This window comes from Astatotilapia calliptera, chromosome 17 (genome assembly GCF_964374335.1).
Source record: "Astatotilapia calliptera chromosome 17, fAstCal68.1, whole genome shotgun sequence".
In the NCBI taxonomy this organism is placed as follows: domain Eukaryota; kingdom Metazoa; phylum Chordata; class Actinopteri; order Cichliformes; family Cichlidae; genus Astatotilapia; species Astatotilapia calliptera.
In genome coordinates, this window is record NC_137438.1 from 30,641,954 (window position 1) to 30,662,479 (window position 20,526).

Genomic DNA, 20,526 nt, shown 5'->3' on the forward strand with positions numbered 1-20,526 from the left:
ATTGGTAATTGGATTCAATCCTTCAGTTCTGTCTACTGACAACCTGAGAAATCTTTTTTTGTAATATATATAAAAGAAATTACTCTAACTGGAATTTCAGTGATAGTCAAAGCTTTGTACTCATTCGTACTTTGAAGTTCTTTGGTTTGAATGCATAAAATCCTGTCAATTCATCACAGGTCTAGCACAGATAGACAGAAAACAAAGAAAATCTACACTCACACCCAACTTAAAACCCCCAGTTAAGCATGCACGTCTGAGTACTGTGGGGGGAATCCCAGAGCATCCAGAATGGCAAATGTAAAACATAAAACATTATATAGAAAGGCCCCTGTGGACCAGGAGGCACAAAAGAGGAAGCTCCTTGCTTTCAAGTGACACTGCTAATCACTGCATCTTCATACTAATAAAATATATTTAATTTGATGTGTAAAAGAACCAGTTTCAAATACCACCAGTAGACACATGGCAGTTTTAGGGAAGATTAATTCATCCTCCTGACCACCAATGCAATATTAGCATTATTTTTATTTATTTTTTTCTCTCTAGTGAATTGTCAATTAAAAGTTCTAAAATTGCTGCATTCAAGCCTCTTGCTTCACAGCTCGTTTGATATTATTTAAATACCTAAACAAGTAAACTGCAAACAAATATGGTCATGCAATGTTCCGAGTTTCACTCTGAAATCTATACCAGTCAGGGGTTCTGATACGACAGCCTGGCAGTTTTGGTGATCAGATCCCAACAAACTAAATATGGGGCAAAGACTGTGTTTGTCTAGTGCAAAGTGGAAAACATTAATAATGCTGGGGGAATACCCCACATATATTATATTCCAAGCTCTCTTGTTGAATAAATACTGTAGCGATTAAAAGAAAAGCAAGAGTTTGTCCTAGTGCTCACACACAACAGTCTTTATAATCTCCTGTATTGTCAGTAAGGATGTGACGGTAGATTGGCATAATTATAACACACATATTCTGTGTCTCTTCACATTATATTTTCTCCTGTGTGAAACTAAAAAAAAAAGACAGAAGTGTATTTCTCTGTGTGTCATTTTCTTTGTGGTAGTTTACATCATCATTCAAACTCTGCAAAGCCCTGGAGGTTTTGATGTCTTTTAACTTTCCCTGATGTCCAAAGCATTGTAACAAAAAGCAGTTTATTGTAATAGAAAGTCTTCCCTTCATATAAATTGGGTAAAAGCCAGACTTGGGAATATCCTCAAAAGCAAGTAAATTGTGGGACGTCGTCTCAAGGCTAAAAAAAAGGGGGCCATATAATTAAAATTGATGTCACACATGCTATAAATCATAAGTAAAGCAAGAGGATGTATAAACATGTAAACTGTTTGATAAGTTTTGCTTTTTTAACACGGTGGGCTTTTGTTTCACAGTCAGTGGTGACTGCAACAGATTTTCCCGTGGTCTACACGGGTGATGTTGTAATGAATGAAATTAACCTGCGGGGGCGCTCGTTGCCTGTCTTCTTTTCATTGTTTGTGGCGTACCGTCGTTGTAGTCTGCACCGCAGGCGGTGAGAGCTGGTAGTCAGAGGAAAATGGCGGACGGTGTGGATCATATCGACATCTACGCCGACGTCGAGGAGGAGTTCAGCCAGGTAATAAATACATATTTTCCTACCTCGCTTATAGGTGTTATTTTTTTTAATATCTGTATAATCTGCTATATTTATTATAACCTACAAAGTGGCGAGCTTTTGTGGCTAAAGAGGCTCTCTGACATACAAGGCCTTTTCAACATGCTGCAAGCCTGCAGCCTCTGCTATCGGCGTGCTTTGCAGACTTTTGTTTGTTCGTGGGGTTGTCGACATTTAACACGACTTTTCATGTATTTAGTAATTAATATGCACGCTGCAGTTGTTTCGTGATGTGCGTTGTTATTTATTCAAGTAAATGCTAAAAGCAGCCGTCTTCACGGCGTAGCTTGGGTTCAGGCCTTGGCATGGTCGTTAGTGGCGGGCTAGCAAGACAAACAAACGCACTTTCGTTAGCGAGCTGACATTGACTAATTCACAGCTATCACGCTGTCGTGTCTAGTAAGTCTTTACTTTTTTTCAGTTGATAAAGAGAAGTTTTAAGCTAAACCGAACGCCTTTAGGCTCTAAGGTTGTATAAACATTTTCCAACCGACAATGGTCAGGCCAATAGCTGACGATAGCCTCAGCCTATCGTCGATAAACTCGTGCAGTCGCCCAACCTTAGTAGGCTCTGAATAGTGTAATAAACACGGCATGTTGTTAGCATGGAGTAGGTCAATGTTGGGGCTATTCAGAAGATATTTTTCTCCACACGCCCCTTTTCTGTGACGGTGGTTATAATTTCAGCTTAGCCAATGTGAAGATAGTGTTGTGTCTCGAACTGCTAAACAGCTTTCAAAACATACTTGAGTTTGACCCATAATACAAACACTCAGTTTGCATTCATGCTTGGGGAAAGTCACGACGCATAAATTTATCCAGGTGATCAAATTTGAACTTAAGTAAGCCAGTGTATTAGAATAAAATGATTTAACGGATATATTTAAGTCACGACTTTGGCAGATTGGTTAAGTAAACCCCCAATCTTTTAATTTGTCCCAATTGAAGCAATTGGTTTTGCACAGGGTGCATAAATAAACCACTTCAAATTAATTTGATACGGATATAAGTTCTACGAAGCTTGCGACTATCTGCTGATCACAAGTTTATGCTGTTATTATTATTATCATACTACAATATCTGGATATGCTGTGAACCTTAACCCTAAATTGACTTTTCCTGGTCAGCATAAAGCAGTTGCATGATGCTAGTGTTATTGAACTTGAATTGATTCAATAGTGAATTACATCTTTTTAATGAGTGCTGGTATGTTTTTCTGACAACTGCCTATTGCAAAAACAATTAAATCAAACTCAATTCAGTGGGAATTTTGCACACCTGTTACAAGGAAACCTTTTTGTACAATGTGATGGTGAAAACCAATGTAGGTTTGCTATTCTGGTGTTGGTGAGGAAACCGATTCAGAATCAGATCAGACATAGAAGCTGATAAATTATATCCTTGGTGTTAATAACATCAAATCATTATCAAGCTCTAGATATTAAGTGCTTCACTGATCTTTTCTTGCATTCTTAATACAGGAAGCTGACTACCCAGTTCATGAGCAGATCGACCTGTATGATGACGTAATATCCCCATCAGCCAATAATGGTGATGCTCCAGAAGACCGGGATTACTTGGATTCACTGCCAGCCCCAGGTGGCACAGAGGGAGGGAAAAGCTCCCTGCCCAACGTGGTGTACACCTACACTGGAAAAAGAATCGCCCTGTACATAGGAAACCTCACATGGGTGAGTGTCAGATTGTCTAAAAATTGGACTTACAAATTTAATTGTGATCCATACATGATGCCATTTTGCTTGGGGTTGTTTTTGCAGTGGACAACTGATGAGGACTTGACAGAAGCTATCCGGGTGATAGGCATCACAGATGTGCTGGAGATAAAGTTCTTTGAAAACCGAGCCAATGGCCAGTCAAAAGGGTGAGGTCTTTAGTATTTTATTTCTATGATGCAGTTGGACTAAGTCAAAGAGTATGTTAAATATTTCGTGTTAGGAGTACAGGGTGGGATCACACTGAGTCAGTTTTATGATTGTATTACCACAAGGCTGTTGTTTCTAAAGACATATGTTCTTGAGTGCCAGTGACCTTGTTTAGATATTACTATCAGCTCAGAATTTCACAGTGCATTGATGTTTATGCGATCAGTTGTCTGACTGTATGCCCTCTGCGTGTTTTCCAGGTTTGCTCTGGTGTGTGTTGGTTCAGAGGCATCCTCCAGAAAGTTAATGGAGCTGCTGTCAAAGAGGGAGCTCCATGGTCAGAATCCCATTGTCACACCATGCAACAAGCAGTCCCTCAGCCAGTTTGAAATGCAATCACGCAAAAGTAAGTAGGGCAAGTGTGCACATGGTTTATTTATCCGAAGAGATCAGTGCTGGTTAAAAGAAGTTATGTAAAAAATTTGCACATGTTGGAATGTGAGTTATTCTAAATATAAATATATTTGACTACACAGTACATCACATATGTTACATGACCTGTGTTTAATCTTAGCATATGTATGAACTCATACATGTAATTTATCCTTGTTTTTGTCTCTTAGCCAGGTGCACATATTGATTAATGATTACATATGAAATGAGTTTGTATTTGTCTTTTCACAGGTACCCAGACAGGTCAGATGTCTGGGGAAGGAAAGGCTGGTCCTCCTGGTTCTGGACCCCGTGGCGGTTTTCCCATGGGCAGCCGAGGGAGAGGCAGGTTCCCCGGACCACCTGGCCCTGGAGGAGACCGCTTCCCTGGTCCCGTAGGGCCTGGGGGTCCTCCACCACACCTTCCTGGTTAGTTTAGCAAGATGTGTTGGTAGTATGGGACAACACTCAGTTACTTGAGAAATGAATATTGATATTCAAAAATTCATCATCAAAAATAAATTAGGGGCAGAAACGTTCCAAATCAATGGATTGTGTTGTCTTGAATGCTGAGTGGGCTTATTACCAAAATAAGTTTGTTTAACCACATTTCATAGGGATATATAGTTGAACTTGAGGTGGATATATTAGTTTTTGAGACTTGGCAGTCAAAACGAGTTCATGAGTGGATGTGTTGTGGATATAAGCAAATCCATAAAGACACACAGCTCACAAAAAGTGCAACCTGTCATGTATGGATCCACCACAGCTGGCAGAGGTTGTGTTAAATCACATATTGAACTTTGTAGGTCAGTTTATTTCTGTTCAGTATTGTCGACTGTGTGATGATTTGAAAAAAAATAAATACATATAATGTTACAGCACATCAGATTTAAAGTCACAAGTGTTTTAAAAACTTGGAAGTTCTGCTTTCTGTCTGGCAGTGCTGCTCAGGTAGCACAGTCCAGGCATTGCTGTTACTCACACCTGCATGGGATCATGGCTCATCTGATCTAGTATGTTTTTTTTTTACTATTGCGGGATCTCTCATCTCTCCCTTGGCAGGGCTTTCTTTGCATGTTTCCTTCTTTGTCTGGTTTGAATTTTTGTCTCACTTAACCTCAAGTTGAACAGTTGATCCTTCTCATGGTGTGGTTTCCTGCTTGTGAAAATTTCCAACACCATTCCTTTACTTAGAGGTTTTCTCAAAGCTTGACTTGGTACGCTGCCAAACTTACCTCTTTACAAATCTTGGCTTGGCTGCTTGTCAGAAGCAGTAAGAGAATGGAGTAGCAGGCTGTTCTCCATTCCCCCTTTTCATATCTCTTCTTTCGCTTAGTGGCTGGTGCCCCGTCCCGCTGGGCTGCGACAGGCCTTCGGTTAGCAGGTAGAGGTTTCTGAAGGGAGGAGTTGTGATTGGTTTGCTTTTTTCCCCATTAGGCTCGGGCATGAGACCAGATCTGGTTAGGCACCAAGATGGCCCTCTGATGGATATGAGTTTCAATCCCTTCCAGCCGGGGGGCAGGAACGGGAGCTGGCGTAGCAGAGGTGAAATACCTCGATTAATCTAATTGATTTATTAGATGGCCTTATAATCCTAGCTTTGGCTTTTTATTGACAAATTAAACTGTCACATTTACTGCCCCGAGGCAGCTGATCTTCATTGCTTACTCTGAATCGACAGTTTACATTATTTGCCCCACATGTGGCAGCATTTTAAATTTTAAAACATTTTTACCAAAAGAAATAAACGTGTGCTTTTGTTTTTTTGAGCTTAAGTACATTTTAGGTAAATTAGTTGTTTCAGGTGACATAATGGCCCAGTGTCAAGAAAAAACGTATTTTTAAACTTTTGGAAAAATTCTTTTCGCAGGTTTGTAATTGATGTAAAGCAGTCAAACTCCTTAGTTCCACATTGCAGTTTATACACTGTATATACTCTCTTTAGGGCTTCTGGAAACTTATAGCAGTGCATCTTCTGAGTCAAGTGTTAATGAGAAGGGTCCAGTCCAATACAAGGCCTTGTTTAATTAAAACGGCAACGCCTGCTTGAAACTATAGCTTCTCATCTGTTCACTTTCCCTTTGATTTATTTTTCAGTGTCATTTGTGACCTTTTTTCGTCAATTGTTGTCCTGTGCAGCAATGGCTTTCTTTCATCTTTGTGTCACTGTCCCTGCTTTAAATTGCCATTTGGTACCTAAAGGTATCACTGTACAAAAGATACATAGAAAAATACAGGCTGCCACTAGACTTCAAAAATGAGTCCACAAATCGACTGTGCCAGTATACATTTTATGTTTTCAATCTGCCAGTTACTTGTTCTTGTAGAAAGAGGTGGAGAGCTCAGTCTGTGTCATTCTAGACAATAATTTTGGTTTACTGGAGCTTACTTCTTTCATGTTCTTTTTTTTTTTTTTTTTTTTTTTTTTTCGTTCTTGTCTTTTTTGTTAATTTGCTCTTTTTCTAGGTGGCATGCAGGGTCCTCCACGCCCCCCACCCGGTCCACCAGGTCCCCCAGGACCTCCAGGACCTCCACCTCCAGGCCAGGGTCTTCCACCTCCCATGGCTGGGCCTCCAAATCGTGGTGATAGGCCTCCTCCACCTGTTCTCTTCCCTGGGCAGTTTGGCCAGCCACCACTGGGACCCCTGCCTCCAGGTCCACCTCCTCCAGGCTATGGTCCTCCACCTGGTCCCCCACCTCCTCAGCAGGGCCCACCCCCTCCAGGACCCTTTCCACCCCGTCCTCCTGGACCTATTGGCCCGCCTATGGCATTGGCTCCACCACCACATCTGCCAGGTCCCCCGCCAGGTGGCCCACCACCAGCGCCGCACGTGAACCCTGCCTTCTTTCCTCCCCCTGGCAACAACAGCATGCCACCCAATGATAGCCGAGGTCCACCGGGACCAAATGACCCATACGGCCGCCCGCCACCATATGAAAGAGGAGATTATGGGCCTGGAGGCCGGTAAGAACAATTACTGAGAAGAACAACAAATTAAACCACTATATATACACATTCAATATGAGGTTTTTGTTTGTGCTCGGGTAGCCTAGAACTTGGATACTGTGAATTAAAAATAAATTAATGCTTGATCCTTTTTTTTTTCTGTTATTTTTTTAGGGACATGGACACATCACGAACCCCTCTAAGTGAGGCAGAGTTTGAGGAGATCATGAACAGGAACAGAGCCATATCCTCCAGTGCCATATCTAGAGCAGTTTCTGATGCCAGTGCAGGTAAGGCAAATGGTGATATATTTCCAATACATTTAAATAAGTGCGTTTACATGTTGTCAGTAAGGGAAAACTTAAATTTCTTCAAAGAAGTAAAAGAGCACTGCAATAGACCAGTGTACCCGGCTGCTTGCCCTATGACACTTGAGATAGGCTCCAGCCCGCCTGCGACCCTGATGAGGATGAGTGGAAGAGGATGGATGGATGAAAAGTTTACTCCACTGTTTTCTCTTTTTAGGTGATTATGGCAGTGCTATAGAGACTTTGGTGACAGCCATCAGTCTGATTAAGCAGTCCAAAGTGTCCGCAGACGACCGCTGCAAGGTCCTCATCAGTTCTCTGCAGGACTGTCTCCACGGCATTGAGTCAAAGAGCTATGGCTCTGCGTCAAGGTAAGCCTGTTAAATATTACACTGAAACAGGTAGTTACATACTAAAAGAAAATGTAGGTGTTTGAACTTTATTAAAAACTTCACAACTGTAACTTGATGTTCGTTTGTCTCTGCAAGGCGAGAACGTTCCAGGGAACGTGACCACAGTCGCTCAAGAGAAAAGAGTCGACGACACAAATCTCGTAGCCGCGACAGGCATGAGGACTATTACAGAGAACGCAGTCGGGAGAGAGATCGTCATCGTGAGAGGGATCGGGACCGTGACCGGGAAAGAGAGAGGGAGAGGGAATACCGGCACCGTTAGCCGGAAAGGAGGTGGGTACCAGTTTTATTTTTTTGTGTATTTTTCAGCATCTTTGTCTTAAACCTTGTGGCAAACTAATTTAGGCTCAGACGGCATGACAGAAACAGAAAGTGGCACAGTTGAGATTTAAAGTCTTCTCTGTTTGCACACCTCCTCTCATTGGATTCACTGGCTCTAGATAAATCCCAAAACCAAATCCTACTTACACCCAAATAATGGTTAAACATCTGATAATGGATGTTATCATCAAAATATTAAATTACTGCATGAGGAGAGTAAGAGGTAGGCAACGAAAAGGCTTTCAAAACTCAGTCCTCTGTCTTCAGGTAGGTATAAGGTAAGTCAACTTAAACCATATTTCTTCAGTGGTAATCACAATTTCTATTGTATCACAAAATGTGCAAAATACACACTTGATGTATTCACTTTGGCACAGTGTGGAGTCTGTAAGTGTTGTATCTACGCTGTAGTCCCTTTGAAATGAGAAAATATAAGTCACTGGATTTCTGGATGTATTTTGTACTCTTTGGTCTGCAGGCTTCAGAGGCTGGTAAATTACAAAGTTCATTTGTTGCTTTGGATATTACAACAAATACATTTTAGAATAAAAGTTGTATGCACCTGTGCATGGCAAGAAAATAGCATACGTTACCTGTTGAGATGATTTTTGCAGTTACTCTTTTTATAAAATTTAAAGAGTTTTTGCATCAATAAAGTAGAAATTATCAGAATTTTGGCTTTTACCAGGAACTGTGGCAAGTGGACCAAATGTGCCTGATTTTTATTATATCAACACTCAGAACTGCCATATTAATTATATGTGAATTCCCAAAGTTTGGTTTATCAGTGGGCTTGTACTGGTCGCTTCAATCCTGATTGGCAAGATTTGGGTGTCACAATACTGTACAGTCATTTTTACAGTATTTCGTACAAATTAAGATTTTATATGGTCTGTTAAGATTGAATTGATTACTGTTTTTACACCTTGTCAGTAGTAGACCAATCTACATTTTGTAAATGTTTCATTCATAGTGTTGTACATATTCCAGTTTTAGTGTGTTATTTGAAATCTATCATTGTCCTGTGATATTTCAGAGAAGTTAAACATTTATCAGTGTCAACATCTTATGACTTTTGCCCCCTCCCACCCCTTAAAAAAAAAACTGTCATTGTGCCATATCTGCATGACAATAATATCACCTGACATTTCACCTGTGTCAAGTTGAATGTTTTTATTGCATAGTGTTTGCTCACTTTTGTATAATTGCACCTTAACTTAAGATGTTGAGGTGAAGTGGAGGAGGGAAAAATGCCTGTCCCCTTGACATAATAATCTGTCAAAATATATGTTACTGAATATCCAAATGCTGGTGTGGTTTTTACACGCAGTGTCACATCTAATCATTTTATGAGGCAAAGGTCAGCCTGTATTCAACAGTGGCTGAAATCAAATTGTTTGCAGAGTCTGTGTAATGAGAATTGGTTAATATTTCAGATCTGTGCATAATAACTTGCATTATCATACTATTATGTTGACACACAATTTAAAAAAAAAAAAAGTGATTTAAAGTTAAAAGCTAGCACAAGCTTAAGAAAATCAGTGTTTTTAGATCCTAAGCTCTTTGAGTCTGTGGAGCTCCCCCAGAAGGTTACACTGGAGTTTTTGTTTTTATTTTATTTTATTTTTTGTAGGCCATTGTGGCGTTCACTCATAGTAATATAATTTCTGCATATGGACTGAAGTGGAGATCTTGCTGTACTATTAAAATGCTTTAATGCTAGTTGTTAAAATACCACAAGTGTTCAGAAATAGAGTATATTCAATACAAGTTACATATATTCTCCATGTGCATTCAATGTTAGACCTATCATAAACGACTCCTTGTATGTCACAACTGTAACCGTAACTAACGCACAGCTGTGGTCACAGCCACTATCACGCTGACAGTTTGTCTTCCAACAACTTTAGTCAAAAATCACAGCTACAGTTTAAGAGCTCCTCTAGTTTCTGTAGTAACTGAATACCTGTGCCTGAACAGTCACAACTGAAAGTCAACTTACTCGTGTAGTGGTCAAAATGAGTATAATGCAATTTCATAATAGAGTTTAGCTTTTTTTTTTTTTTTTTTTTTTAACATGGATCAGAGAAAACATTACTGCAAGAGAACACAAACCTAGTCCAGAAAAATATTCTCAGTGTTAACCCTTAGAGGGCTCTGCATGATTCAGAAAAAGAAAGTCACAATTTTATGGGAGAACTTGTACTGTTGCATAACATTCATGACAGTGAGTTAGGCTTCAGCATTCAGTTTAGTCGGTCCAATTTAGCAAAGAGATCATGCAGGCATGTGAGATTTTTGTCTATTTTTAGCATTATATCCAAGCTAATTCAATTTTAACTGGTGCTGTGGTTGTAGATGCATTTATCTGAACATTCTAATTGTCAGCTTGCACCTAATGTTGTTGGATACAAAAATCATTAATAGTGTATTGCTCTCAAATGATTTGAGTCAACTATTTTAGGCTGCCTTTCTGCCCTGTGCTGGTTTTTGTCTGGGATTTTCAGAGTCAGGGTTTCACAAGTCGTTATGTAATCTCTTTGTGAAGATGCTTTCTTCCATTGCTTCAGTTGCACGTTGAATAACCCGCTAACTTGTGAAAGGTTTTGGGGCTTCTTTGGATATAGTGTTTCAGCCATTTTGGGTTTTTTGGCTGTCTTTTACTGCCAAAGCTTTGAGATATCTACAGTGTTGCATGTAAAGCAGACTTGAGTAGGTTACGTGGACCCTACAGCATCTCTGTACAGTTGCCCCCATTCCCAAATAATATCTGTCCCGATTTTAAATGTGCTTTATCCACTAAAGATATCTTCATGTATTTGCACTCAAACAGCATGAACTATGCTCCACCCACTGGAAAGATATTTATATATTCACATTGTTCCCTGTTTGTGTGCCTATTTCTCTTATACTGGAAAATAATAACTGGGGTGGTTTAACTTATGGAGTTGCTGCATTTTGAAAGTAGCCAAAAGAATGTAACTTAAACTCTAAAGGCAATTTGTCATGTAAATACTGGAGAGTTATGTTGATTTTAGCTGTCAGTTCTAGCTTGTTGAGTTGATCTGGTCTCTGTTCCACAAAATTGTTCTTTACATGCTCACGTTTTTCCTGCAAAACCTTGTGTCCACCAAGAACCTCACAACAAAAGATTACATTTTGTCAAATACATAAGTTTTTTTTTTGTAAATTAACTTTCATTTTAAGTACAAATTTAAAAAAAAAAAAAAATCTAACTAATAAATGTGAAAGTTGCTGCTGTCTCCTTTAATAGCCATCTTGTTGTCATTGTTGGAGATCCTCTGTGGGCACAAGGCCTAATAGCCTATTGCAATGTGTCAAGCACCAAAATGCATTTGAAGAATATTTATAAATTGTTGTTTGCAGTAAAAATGACTAAAGATCAAAATTAAGCGAGCAAAAATGTTGATGGTGAGATATGTCCCAATTTTTCCATTGCACCATGCCTTTGCATTTCTACTGATATTTGTGAGCTTGTTAAAGAGGAAAATAATTGAGATTGAGTGCCAAGTACATTGCTCCTCTTCTTGTAGTGTGGCCGTTTGTTGTTTCGAGATGTGCTTAACACTGTTTATCTGTTCATGTTTCCATGCAAGAACGCACAGTGTTTGTACCAGGCTTAAGTTACTTTTATGCTTTCTCTTCAGCCTGTTTGTAGGTGTATGTGTGCTGGGGGGTGCAGCCCTAATGTCCAAGCTATTTACACATGTCAAACCAGAGTCAAACGGTTTAGGTTATAGCTAATCAAACAGCCTTCATGTCCATAACATGGTTGAAATGTAATTCATGTCCTTAATTTTGGCCTTTGGCCAGAATATAGAAAAAGAAAATGTTTGACTTTATAGCTGAGCTAAGGCAAATGGACATGGTTTTAATTCTTAATATTTAGCCCCACAGTTATTACAGTATATAACACATGAACTGTTAGTTGGTGAAAAAGATGTGTACCTTTTTCATACTCAATGAGCTGTCTGTGAGTAGTTTTCTGAAATATCATACACACATAAGTAATAACAGTGAAAGATTAGACGGCAGTCTATAAGCTAGGCAGTGGTAAGTATTGGCCCAATCTTATTTGCCGAGCCTTTTGTAGCACATAGCCAAGTTAGTGGACTGAGACTATTTCATGGACTGCTTGACCCTGGTTTGGCTCTGTCCCGTTTCATTTCCATTCTGTATTAACTGACACACCTACTACACATTTTAAAGTTTTATATGAAATATAATGAACCCGATATAAATGATTTATTGGGCTGATAATTTAAATGTTTCACCCTTGAGAAAAGTTCAGTTATGTCAAGTGTGATTATGGGAGGAGTACTGAGATGTGCGATGTGGCTGTAAGCTCAACTGCTTTTGTCTGCAGGCATATACTGTGTAAAGAAAACCTTTCAGATTATGAAACCTATCAAATTTCATTATGCATTTGAATCATTAAACAATGTAAAAAAATCACCTGTACTTACTTGAATTTTGGTGTAGATACCAGTTCTATCTGGCTTCATTTCAGCGTGTGAAGCAGTGATTTTAATGTTGAAACAACAAGTTTGAAATGACTTTCTTTATCACAATTTTTGTCATTTCATCTTAAAATTGTACAAATTTCTGGTAAGGTGCTTTAAATTGTGTAGAACTGTAATCCCACTGCTGCTGTCCTTTACAATTATGGTTAGAGGTAGCTTTTTCTGACTCCTGTACTTTGCATGCTCAACTTTGTCTATGCAAAGCATTACAAGCACAAAATATTCCATCTTCCTGACTTTGACCATGTTTGCGACACCGTAAGAATCACACTGTCATATTTTTTTCTGTTTTATTAAAACTCTTGGTATGCTTGCGCAGGAAAGGTTTCACTAGATGTGCCGTATGTGCTTTTTCCTTCATAGCTGTTTTTTTGATTGATTACTGTTTTGGTCCTTTGTCTTTTCACTTAAATATACAGCTTAAACAAATTGCAACCATGGTTTTCTCTGGTATTTGCCACAGTGAGCAAAGTTTTCAGTGTACTCCGTTATGTAACCTGCTGGTCATAATGACAAATACTGAAATGTTTGGAGGTGATTGAAAGGTAAATCCCTATTGCTATAGTTAAAGACTTGTCAAAGGGAAAAAAAACTTTTAGCTCAGGTCTTCCAATAAAACTCCCTGTAAGTTTTAAAGGTTATTTATTTCTGTTTTCTGCACTTTATAGTCCTCTGAGAGCCAAATTAATTGAAACGCTATAAGTAAGACTTAATATTCTGAAAGTATTACCTAATGTTGATGCAGGTACACCATTTAATAATATTGTAAACAAGACGAAATGGTCATACACAATTTGGCCATTTAGACACTATAACCATTGTCCATCCCTGAATTTGTAATTCTGTAATGGAACAAACAAAATTGCCCCAGGTATTTAAGTGCATTTACATATGGTTATCAATATTTTTATGTCTAAAAGAGTTAAGTGCCACATGCAAACATCTGTACATGTATATACGTGTATATGCATGTACATACTTTGAAATCCATGTTTCTGTAGTTGCAGCGCAGACTTGACGAAAGATTGAAATACTTTTCTTTGTGTGTGCGTGTACATACTCATAGAGTTCAATTTAAGTTCTTGAATGTTAGCTGTTGAACTGTGCATGATATGTTTCTGTGTCTTTGCTAGGGTTGGGGACAATACACAGCCAACAGAGTGTTAAGAGTAGCAGTTAAATACCATAGTGCCATTTATGCCGCGTGTAAGAGGCTTCTCTGTCTGCACTGCCTTTGCTAAGATAAAATGACTTGAACAAACTCCAACCTCGTGGCTCAGAGTGACGGTGAATTGAACCCAGCCCTGGTGTAAATTTTGTGTATGTAGTGTAGAGGTTTAATGATGAGTGGGGAAAATGTTCACTGTTGGGCTGGCTCCAAACCAAACTCCACCCTTCGTTTTGACACCTTTCAGCTTACGAGGATCAAGGATGGATGGAAGGAAAAGGAGGAACTCTTTCCCTGCCCTCCGTGCATGACCGGACAGGAACACAACTACCATCACTTCCTCCACCCCCTCCATTTCTCCTCTCCTATCCTTCTCCACCCATCCTTCTCTCTATCTGTTGTCTGCCTGGTTTAAGAGCAGCGGATGGAAGACCCTGACCTGTGTAAGGCTATGTTATCCAAACTTCTATACTCATGGTAACTAAAGATGACAAAAGAATCTTTCCAAACAGCTCTTTTATTTTTATGATGTTTTATTTGACATGAAAAGTAAGCGTGATGCTTTTTTGCGACTTATAAATAAATAAATGGCCTGCACGATCCCCAAATAGAAGACACAAACATTACACCCTTTTGTTTTTTTTGTTGTTTTTTTCTTGTTCTTTGGCTCGCTGTATTGTGTGTGTATATACAGTTTAGAGATTAGTTTTTATAAGGTATGTGCTTGATGTTTTCTCTCCTACCCTCACTCTCTCGTTCTCATTTATTCTTTTCATGGCTAGTACGTTTGTAAATGTCTCTGCTTTTTGATTAAAATTAGATGGTGTTGTAATAAAAAATGTTTACTGAGGTACACTCTGCATTCAGTGAATTCCTCTACGTTTCGTTCATTTATATTAAATGTATATACTGACTTAGATTTTTTATTATTATTATTTATTTATTTTTTTTTTACATTGGTAAATGGCAAGGATGTAGTCACTTTGGTTTGTTTTTATCTTATGTTGCATTACATAGTCAACATGCTAAACCAAAAAAGAGAAGACCCTGCTGTTTGGAATGGTTTTTGATGGTGGGTTATTTTGTAATTCCGCTAAATAATTATCACTGAAACACCGCATGAACAAATTGTCTTTCACTTCTGTCATATAATGATTTAAAATCAGATTTTAATTCAAGCAGCCTTCATAGTTGAAGCTTGAGTGAAAGTGTTTATTCCTTAATTGGGAAGTATGAACCAGTTTGTTACATGCCTTTCACTTTAGATGTTACATGTTTTATGTATTTGAATTTTGAAGGCTTTTCCATGATAGATCTAAATAACTAAACCATGAACAAAATGCGTTTTAATTTGTCGGTACAGTGTAAAACATTCTGCCACCTGTCATTTTTATTGTTTTGCATGTTTGTCAAAATGGACGGACAGCAATTTGTTGAAGCTTTTAGGGGTTTTTTTTTGGTTTGTTTTTTTCATGCAAGGTTGGGAAAATAGCAATGACTGGTTTAGCTTTTACTCAGTTATTTTTATTATAACTTACAATTATTTTTAAAAAAAAACAAGTGTAAATTACATTGCCACAGCTTTCCCAGCACACATGATATAACACGATTATACCACCAGTTTTTAAAATGTGAGTTAATGGAAATCAGGAAATTACAGGTATGTTGAGGTTTGATGCTGCAGTGTGTCATCGGGTGTCTTAAATGCAAATCAGTATGAATACAGCGCAATAACATGGTGCTTTTGTATGGTTTTTAACGAGAACAAAGTTGCATGCAGACAACATAACACATTTTTGTGAAATTATCGCCATTGGTGAAATTTTTAATTTGCTCCCAAAAAAAATCTGAAACTTGTGTTGACACCTTGTCTTTCTGGGGGTTATTCTTTTAATAATGTCATTTCAATTTCACTCCGTAACAATTTAGAAAATGCCTTATTTTCAAACGTAACCAGTGAATGTAAAACTTTTGGATTCAGAGTCACAGCAGGAATTTGAATGACAGGCTGTGCAGGAAACTGTACCAGCATCTTTTGAAACCATTGTCTTGCTCTTGAAGTGTATTCTTTTTCAGTATACTTCAGAAAGTGACTTATTGGGGAATGTAAGTGCCTTTGCTCCGTATCCTTGCAAATTCACTGAAAGTGTGATGTAATGTAAACAAAATGTAAATTGGATTTTGATATTAAAAAAAAGAAAAAAATGGGACCTTTTTGAATATAATGATGCTATTTCTGAACAGTTAGTTTTAAAATGTTGAAAGTTTTAAGGCCCTATATCATGTTTTTTAATGATATTGGCTTAATTTGATGTTAGTTAGTTGCTCTTTTTCCTCATTTTATTTCCTGCTGAGCTGTTTGGGGAAAATACTATACATGTGCCTTGTTTTCTTTCTTTTTTTTTTATTCGTTTTTATTTAAATTATTAAATTATTTCTTTAGTTGTGCATTGAATTTGGTAACTCCAATGGAGTTCTGCCCTGGTCAAGCTAAGCAGAAGTGTAGCCCTCCAGAATAAGAGCATTTGTACAGGAATTTGGTTTCATTTTCTTTGTGTTAGCTTTTGTTCCGCAGCACGAAAAGGTAAGTGATTTTTAGGTCTACAAACACAACCAGTGAAGAAACAAGAAGTCTGATCGACTGCGGGAGTCTTTAAACTGCACAAGCAGTTGGAAAGTATATACATATGTATTTATGAGTTTTCAGTATTTGTATGACTAAGATGTTTTCAATAACTGCTAGTTAGTTACTAACTGCTGCTGGTTTCTAGATACTTTATTTTAAAATCACACTTGTCTAGTAAAGGGGCCTTTGCATGATGACTTGGAAACATGTTTCTGCTACAAATTGAAGTTATAGTTTTTTAAGATGAGTAAAATAGTTTTTGACTTTACAAAAAATGAAATGAGCTTCCATATTAAATGGTCTCACTTGGGCAAAGTACTTGCTGAATTTGTATCACCACTGTAACTTTGGGATTTTAAGTTAAGGTTCAGGTGTATTTCTACCGCCAATAATGGTTACATGTAGTGGTACATTGCAGGTAAATAGATTATCATTTGCTCTCAAAGAATAAAGTATACAAATTAAGTTTGTTTTGTGGTTCTGTTTTATTTGTGCATAATGCGTTTCGTTTTATTAGAAACAAGTGTGGGAAAGGAAATTTTGTTTTGGAGCAGTTGCTTAAAAATCACGTATGATGTCCAAAAGTATTTTCTTAACTTTAGGCCAAAACACTTGTTTTGCCATTGGAGATTGCCTGGACCTCGCACCTTAAGTGTTAGACCTGAAGGCTTACTTTTGAACAGAATTTTAAGTCCATCCTAATATAATGGTAAAGGGTTGTTAAAGTATAAAACAGTGTCGGACAGAAGTGCAGAACATCAGGTGTGAGGAGGTTTAAAACTTAACTATTGTGTAAAAAGAGTCGACATCCTGTCCGATTGTGAATGTTCTGCTGGATAAAACGAATACTTAAAATAGCATTGCGTAAGTGATTCGTTTTTCCTCACTAGAAACATTGACAGATAAATACATTTTTAGACCTTAAAAGTGACGAAAATATCCAGTATAATGAGCAAATGAAAACAGGATTGCCGAAAGTAATTGCTGTTTTCTGTATTGTCAGTCATGTTAGACATCATCATGTCACTTGAAGTAAAAAATCACAGAAGCCTAGAACTAAAAGGTTCATTGACCATAGTTTGGTTGCTTTTGTAATGGCCGCAAACGTTCTTGCTTCCGCCGGGCCCGGAACCTTAGAATCCTGGTAGCCTTTCTATCAGGACAGATTAATACGTTGTACTACCTACTTCCGGCGCTTGTTTGGCTGGCAGTTTAAAATGGTAGTACGCTGTGTGTAACGCCTACTTTTAATGCCTAAATGGCAAGGTTTTTAGACAAGAAAGCTGAGAGGACAACAAAGAGTCCTGCATAACGCACTAAAGGATTAGCGGCACTGTTTTAGTTGTAATATGTTCAAAAAGATGACTGAATTTGGTCCAGATTCCGGGGGGCGCGTTAAGGTAACGTAACTAACGCCACACTCTAGTGTAGTGTAGGCGAACCACTTTGTGATTTCATATCATTTAAAACAATGAGCAGAATAATTTAACGTGGATTGAGATAACGACGACGAAAATCGCGTGGTCGGATTCAATTTATGTACTTCTGTATTTGCCACTTGTACCGTTGTCATGCCTGTTTTTAAATTTCTGTATTCTCTCTGTTGGCTGCAGGGAGTGACTATTGTGAAGCCTATTGTGTTTGGGAATGTTGCCCGCTACTTTGGAAAGAAGAGAGAAGAGGATGGGCACACACACCAGTGGTCTGTGTATGTGAAGCCTTACAGAAATGAGGTGAGGCATCCACATCAGTAAGAGGGATTTAGCAGGGCCTATAAAATGTGTCATTTACCTGAAAAACGATACAAAATGCTGTTTGAAAAGACTTAAAAAATACTTTTCTACCAGGATATGTCAGCTTATGTGAAAAAGATCCAGTTCAAGCTACATGAGAGCTATGGTAACCCTCTGAGAGGTGAGATGACTCTTTACATTGCAAGTATGAAATATTGAAGGATTTACTGGAAATGGTAATCTATCCATTTTTAATATATGACACTTTTTCAGAAAATTCATTATTCTGTGAAGCTCTCTGTGTTTCTCTTATTTCCAGTGGTCACTAAGCCTCCATATGAAATCACAGAGACAGGCTGGGGGGAGTTTGAGATCATCATCAAGATCTTCTTCATCGATCCCAATGAGAGACCTGTAAGAGCCAACACAAATAGTTACTTAGCTGTTTCAGAGAAAGCTGAGCGATCCGTGGTGCAGTTGTCATCACTGTTTCCTTACAACAAGGTCCAGGGTTTGAATCCACCATACAGGTGGACCAGAATGAAAGGGTTTTAATATATTTTGACTGCTTGATGATAGACATTTTAGAGCTTGAGTGGCATGTGGACACAGTGGTTAGCAGCCTTGCCTCAAAGCAAAGTTTGTCCTTCCTGGTCAGCTGGGCCATTTTTGTGTGGAGCATGTTCTCCCTGTATCTGCGTAGCTTCTCTCAGTGTCATCCTCCCACAGTCACACATGTTAGGGTAACTAGTTCTAAATTAGTTGCCTTTCAATCTGTATTAGCTCTGTTATAGACCTGTCCAAGGTATACCCTGCCTCTCACCCTGTGACATCTGGGATAGTTTCCAGCCCATGACCCTGAATTAGAGTGTGGTGTGCTATTTCTCTTAGTGTACAGTTTAAATGGTTCTTCTTTAGTGTATGGTTTCTTATAAGAAAAAAAACATCAAAAGCCATCTGATTTATATTTACACAACAGCACTGTGTAATCCTCAGCACTTGATAAGTAATATATAGTTGTCTATGAGGATCAGCTTATTTAAAATGTGCCTGTATCCATTGCTTGAATTTCTGGTTTTGTTTTCTTAGGTGACCTTGTACCACCTGTTGAAGCTGTTCCAGTCAGATTCCAGTGCCATGCCCAAGAAGACAGTTGTGTCTGAATTCTACGATGAAATGGTACCATTGGTTTAGACTCTGACGGTGTTTGTATATCAGTTTGTGTGAGCTCATCAATCGCTGTATGTTATTGTTGAGAGCGAGAACTCTGAATGCGTCGTTTTTCTGCGTTTCAGATCTTTCAGGATCCAACAGCCATGATGCAGCAGCTACTGACCACATCGAGGCAACTCACCCTGGGAGCCTACAAACATGAGACGGAGTGTATGTATTCATATATTCAACACTGTTTTAAAAAACAAAACAAAAAGGCATTCACAAGTTTTGAGTCGCTTTTGTCTTCATGTCTGTGCGTTTCTCCAGTCGGTGAACTGGAGCAGAGGACCAAGGAGAAACTGGAAGTGGCAAAGAAGAGAACAAGCCAAGAGATCGCGGAGCTGAAAGACAAACTCAAAGCCAGCAGAGAGAACATCAACCACCTTAAGGCAGAGATTAGAAAACTGGAAGAGGACGGAGACCATAAAGAGCACTGAAAGAAGGACAAATATGCTTATGGATGCAATCAGTTGTTGAAGCAATTTTCTGTGCTCCTGCCCTCTCCAAGGATTTAACAAACAAAAAAAAAGTCAGTGTTGTTATTTGTTTGAGGATTTTTGCATTTTATTTTTGTTGAGCGTCCAAGGGAATCTTAAACATGTAAATATGTTTTGAGTTGGTAGGAAAGTGCTTTAAAAATGTAGTCGGCCACAAAAACTCTTCTAAACATACAAATGCTCTAGTTTTGTTTTTTATTGCAACACTCTAAAGAGTCAGAAATCACAAAGTGTTGTGAGCCTTTTTTCTTGTAGCTAAATCAAGTCTGCTTTTGGTTCTATGCATCTGCATCTTTTTTTTGTTCTCCCCAAACATGATCAAACCAGTGAGGGAGAATGATGAAACACAAAGCTGTCATTTCTCTGGTTTGATTTTGAAGCCAGTCTTGTTCAGTCATCCTGATATAAGGTCACTATTACTGTGTCAATTAGGACAAACATTTTTGCACTAGTCACACACGACTTTCAGTGTGAATAGCTTGTCCTTTAGTACTAGCTTCCTCGTGTTTTATGTAAATATTTTTAACAATCGGCTCATAAACATTAGGATACTTTTTTTTCTCAATATAAAGAAGGTGACCTGCTGTGAAAAAAAGTATTTGCCCCCCTCCTGTTTTTTCTTGTTTGTTTGTTTTGCATATTTGTTACATATTTCTGGTCATAATTTAATTCTAATATTAGACAGAAAAAATCCAAGTAAATACAAACGGCAGTTTTTAAATAAAGGATTTCATTTATTAAGGGGGAGAGATAAGCTCTCCAATCCTCCTTGGCCCT

General features: G+C 38.4%; 2 protein-coding genes across 3 annotated transcripts; both read left to right on the plus strand.

Moving 5' to 3' along the window:
* Positions 1-1,467: 1,467 nt before the first annotated feature.
* Positions 1,468-14,531, plus strand: cpsf6 (cleavage and polyadenylation specific factor 6). Of its 2 annotated transcripts, XM_026147644.2 has the most exons (11): positions 1,468-1,620; positions 3,141-3,350; positions 3,438-3,541; positions 3,803-3,948; positions 4,227-4,403; positions 5,415-5,522; positions 6,444-6,942; positions 7,099-7,214; positions 7,450-7,603; positions 7,721-7,918; positions 13,926-14,531. In XM_026147644.2, exons 1-10 carry the CDS (start codon positions 1,561-1,563, stop codon positions 7,905-7,907), a joined length of 1,761 nt encoding a protein of 586 aa, XP_026003429.1. In that variant the 5' UTR covers positions 1,468-1,560; the 3' UTR covers positions 7,908-7,918; positions 13,926-14,531. The 2 variants fall into 2 exon arrangements, with proteins under 2 accessions (XP_026003429.1, XP_026003431.1); XM_026147646.2 differs by lacking the exon at positions 5,415-5,522.
* Positions 14,532-17,467: 2,936 nt separating this feature from the next.
* On the plus strand, positions 17,468-20,486 carry yeats4 (YEATS domain containing 4). Its single transcript, XM_026147647.2, has 7 exons — positions 17,468-17,704; positions 17,918-18,037; positions 18,152-18,218; positions 18,357-18,451; positions 19,127-19,216; positions 19,333-19,420; positions 19,520-20,486. The coding sequence occupies exons 1-7, from the start codon at positions 17,654-17,656 to the stop codon at positions 19,687-19,689; spliced, it is 681 nt and encodes a 226-aa protein (XP_026003432.1). The 5' UTR covers positions 17,468-17,653; the 3' UTR covers positions 19,690-20,486.
* The last annotated feature ends 40 nt before the right edge of the window (positions 20,487-20,526 follow it).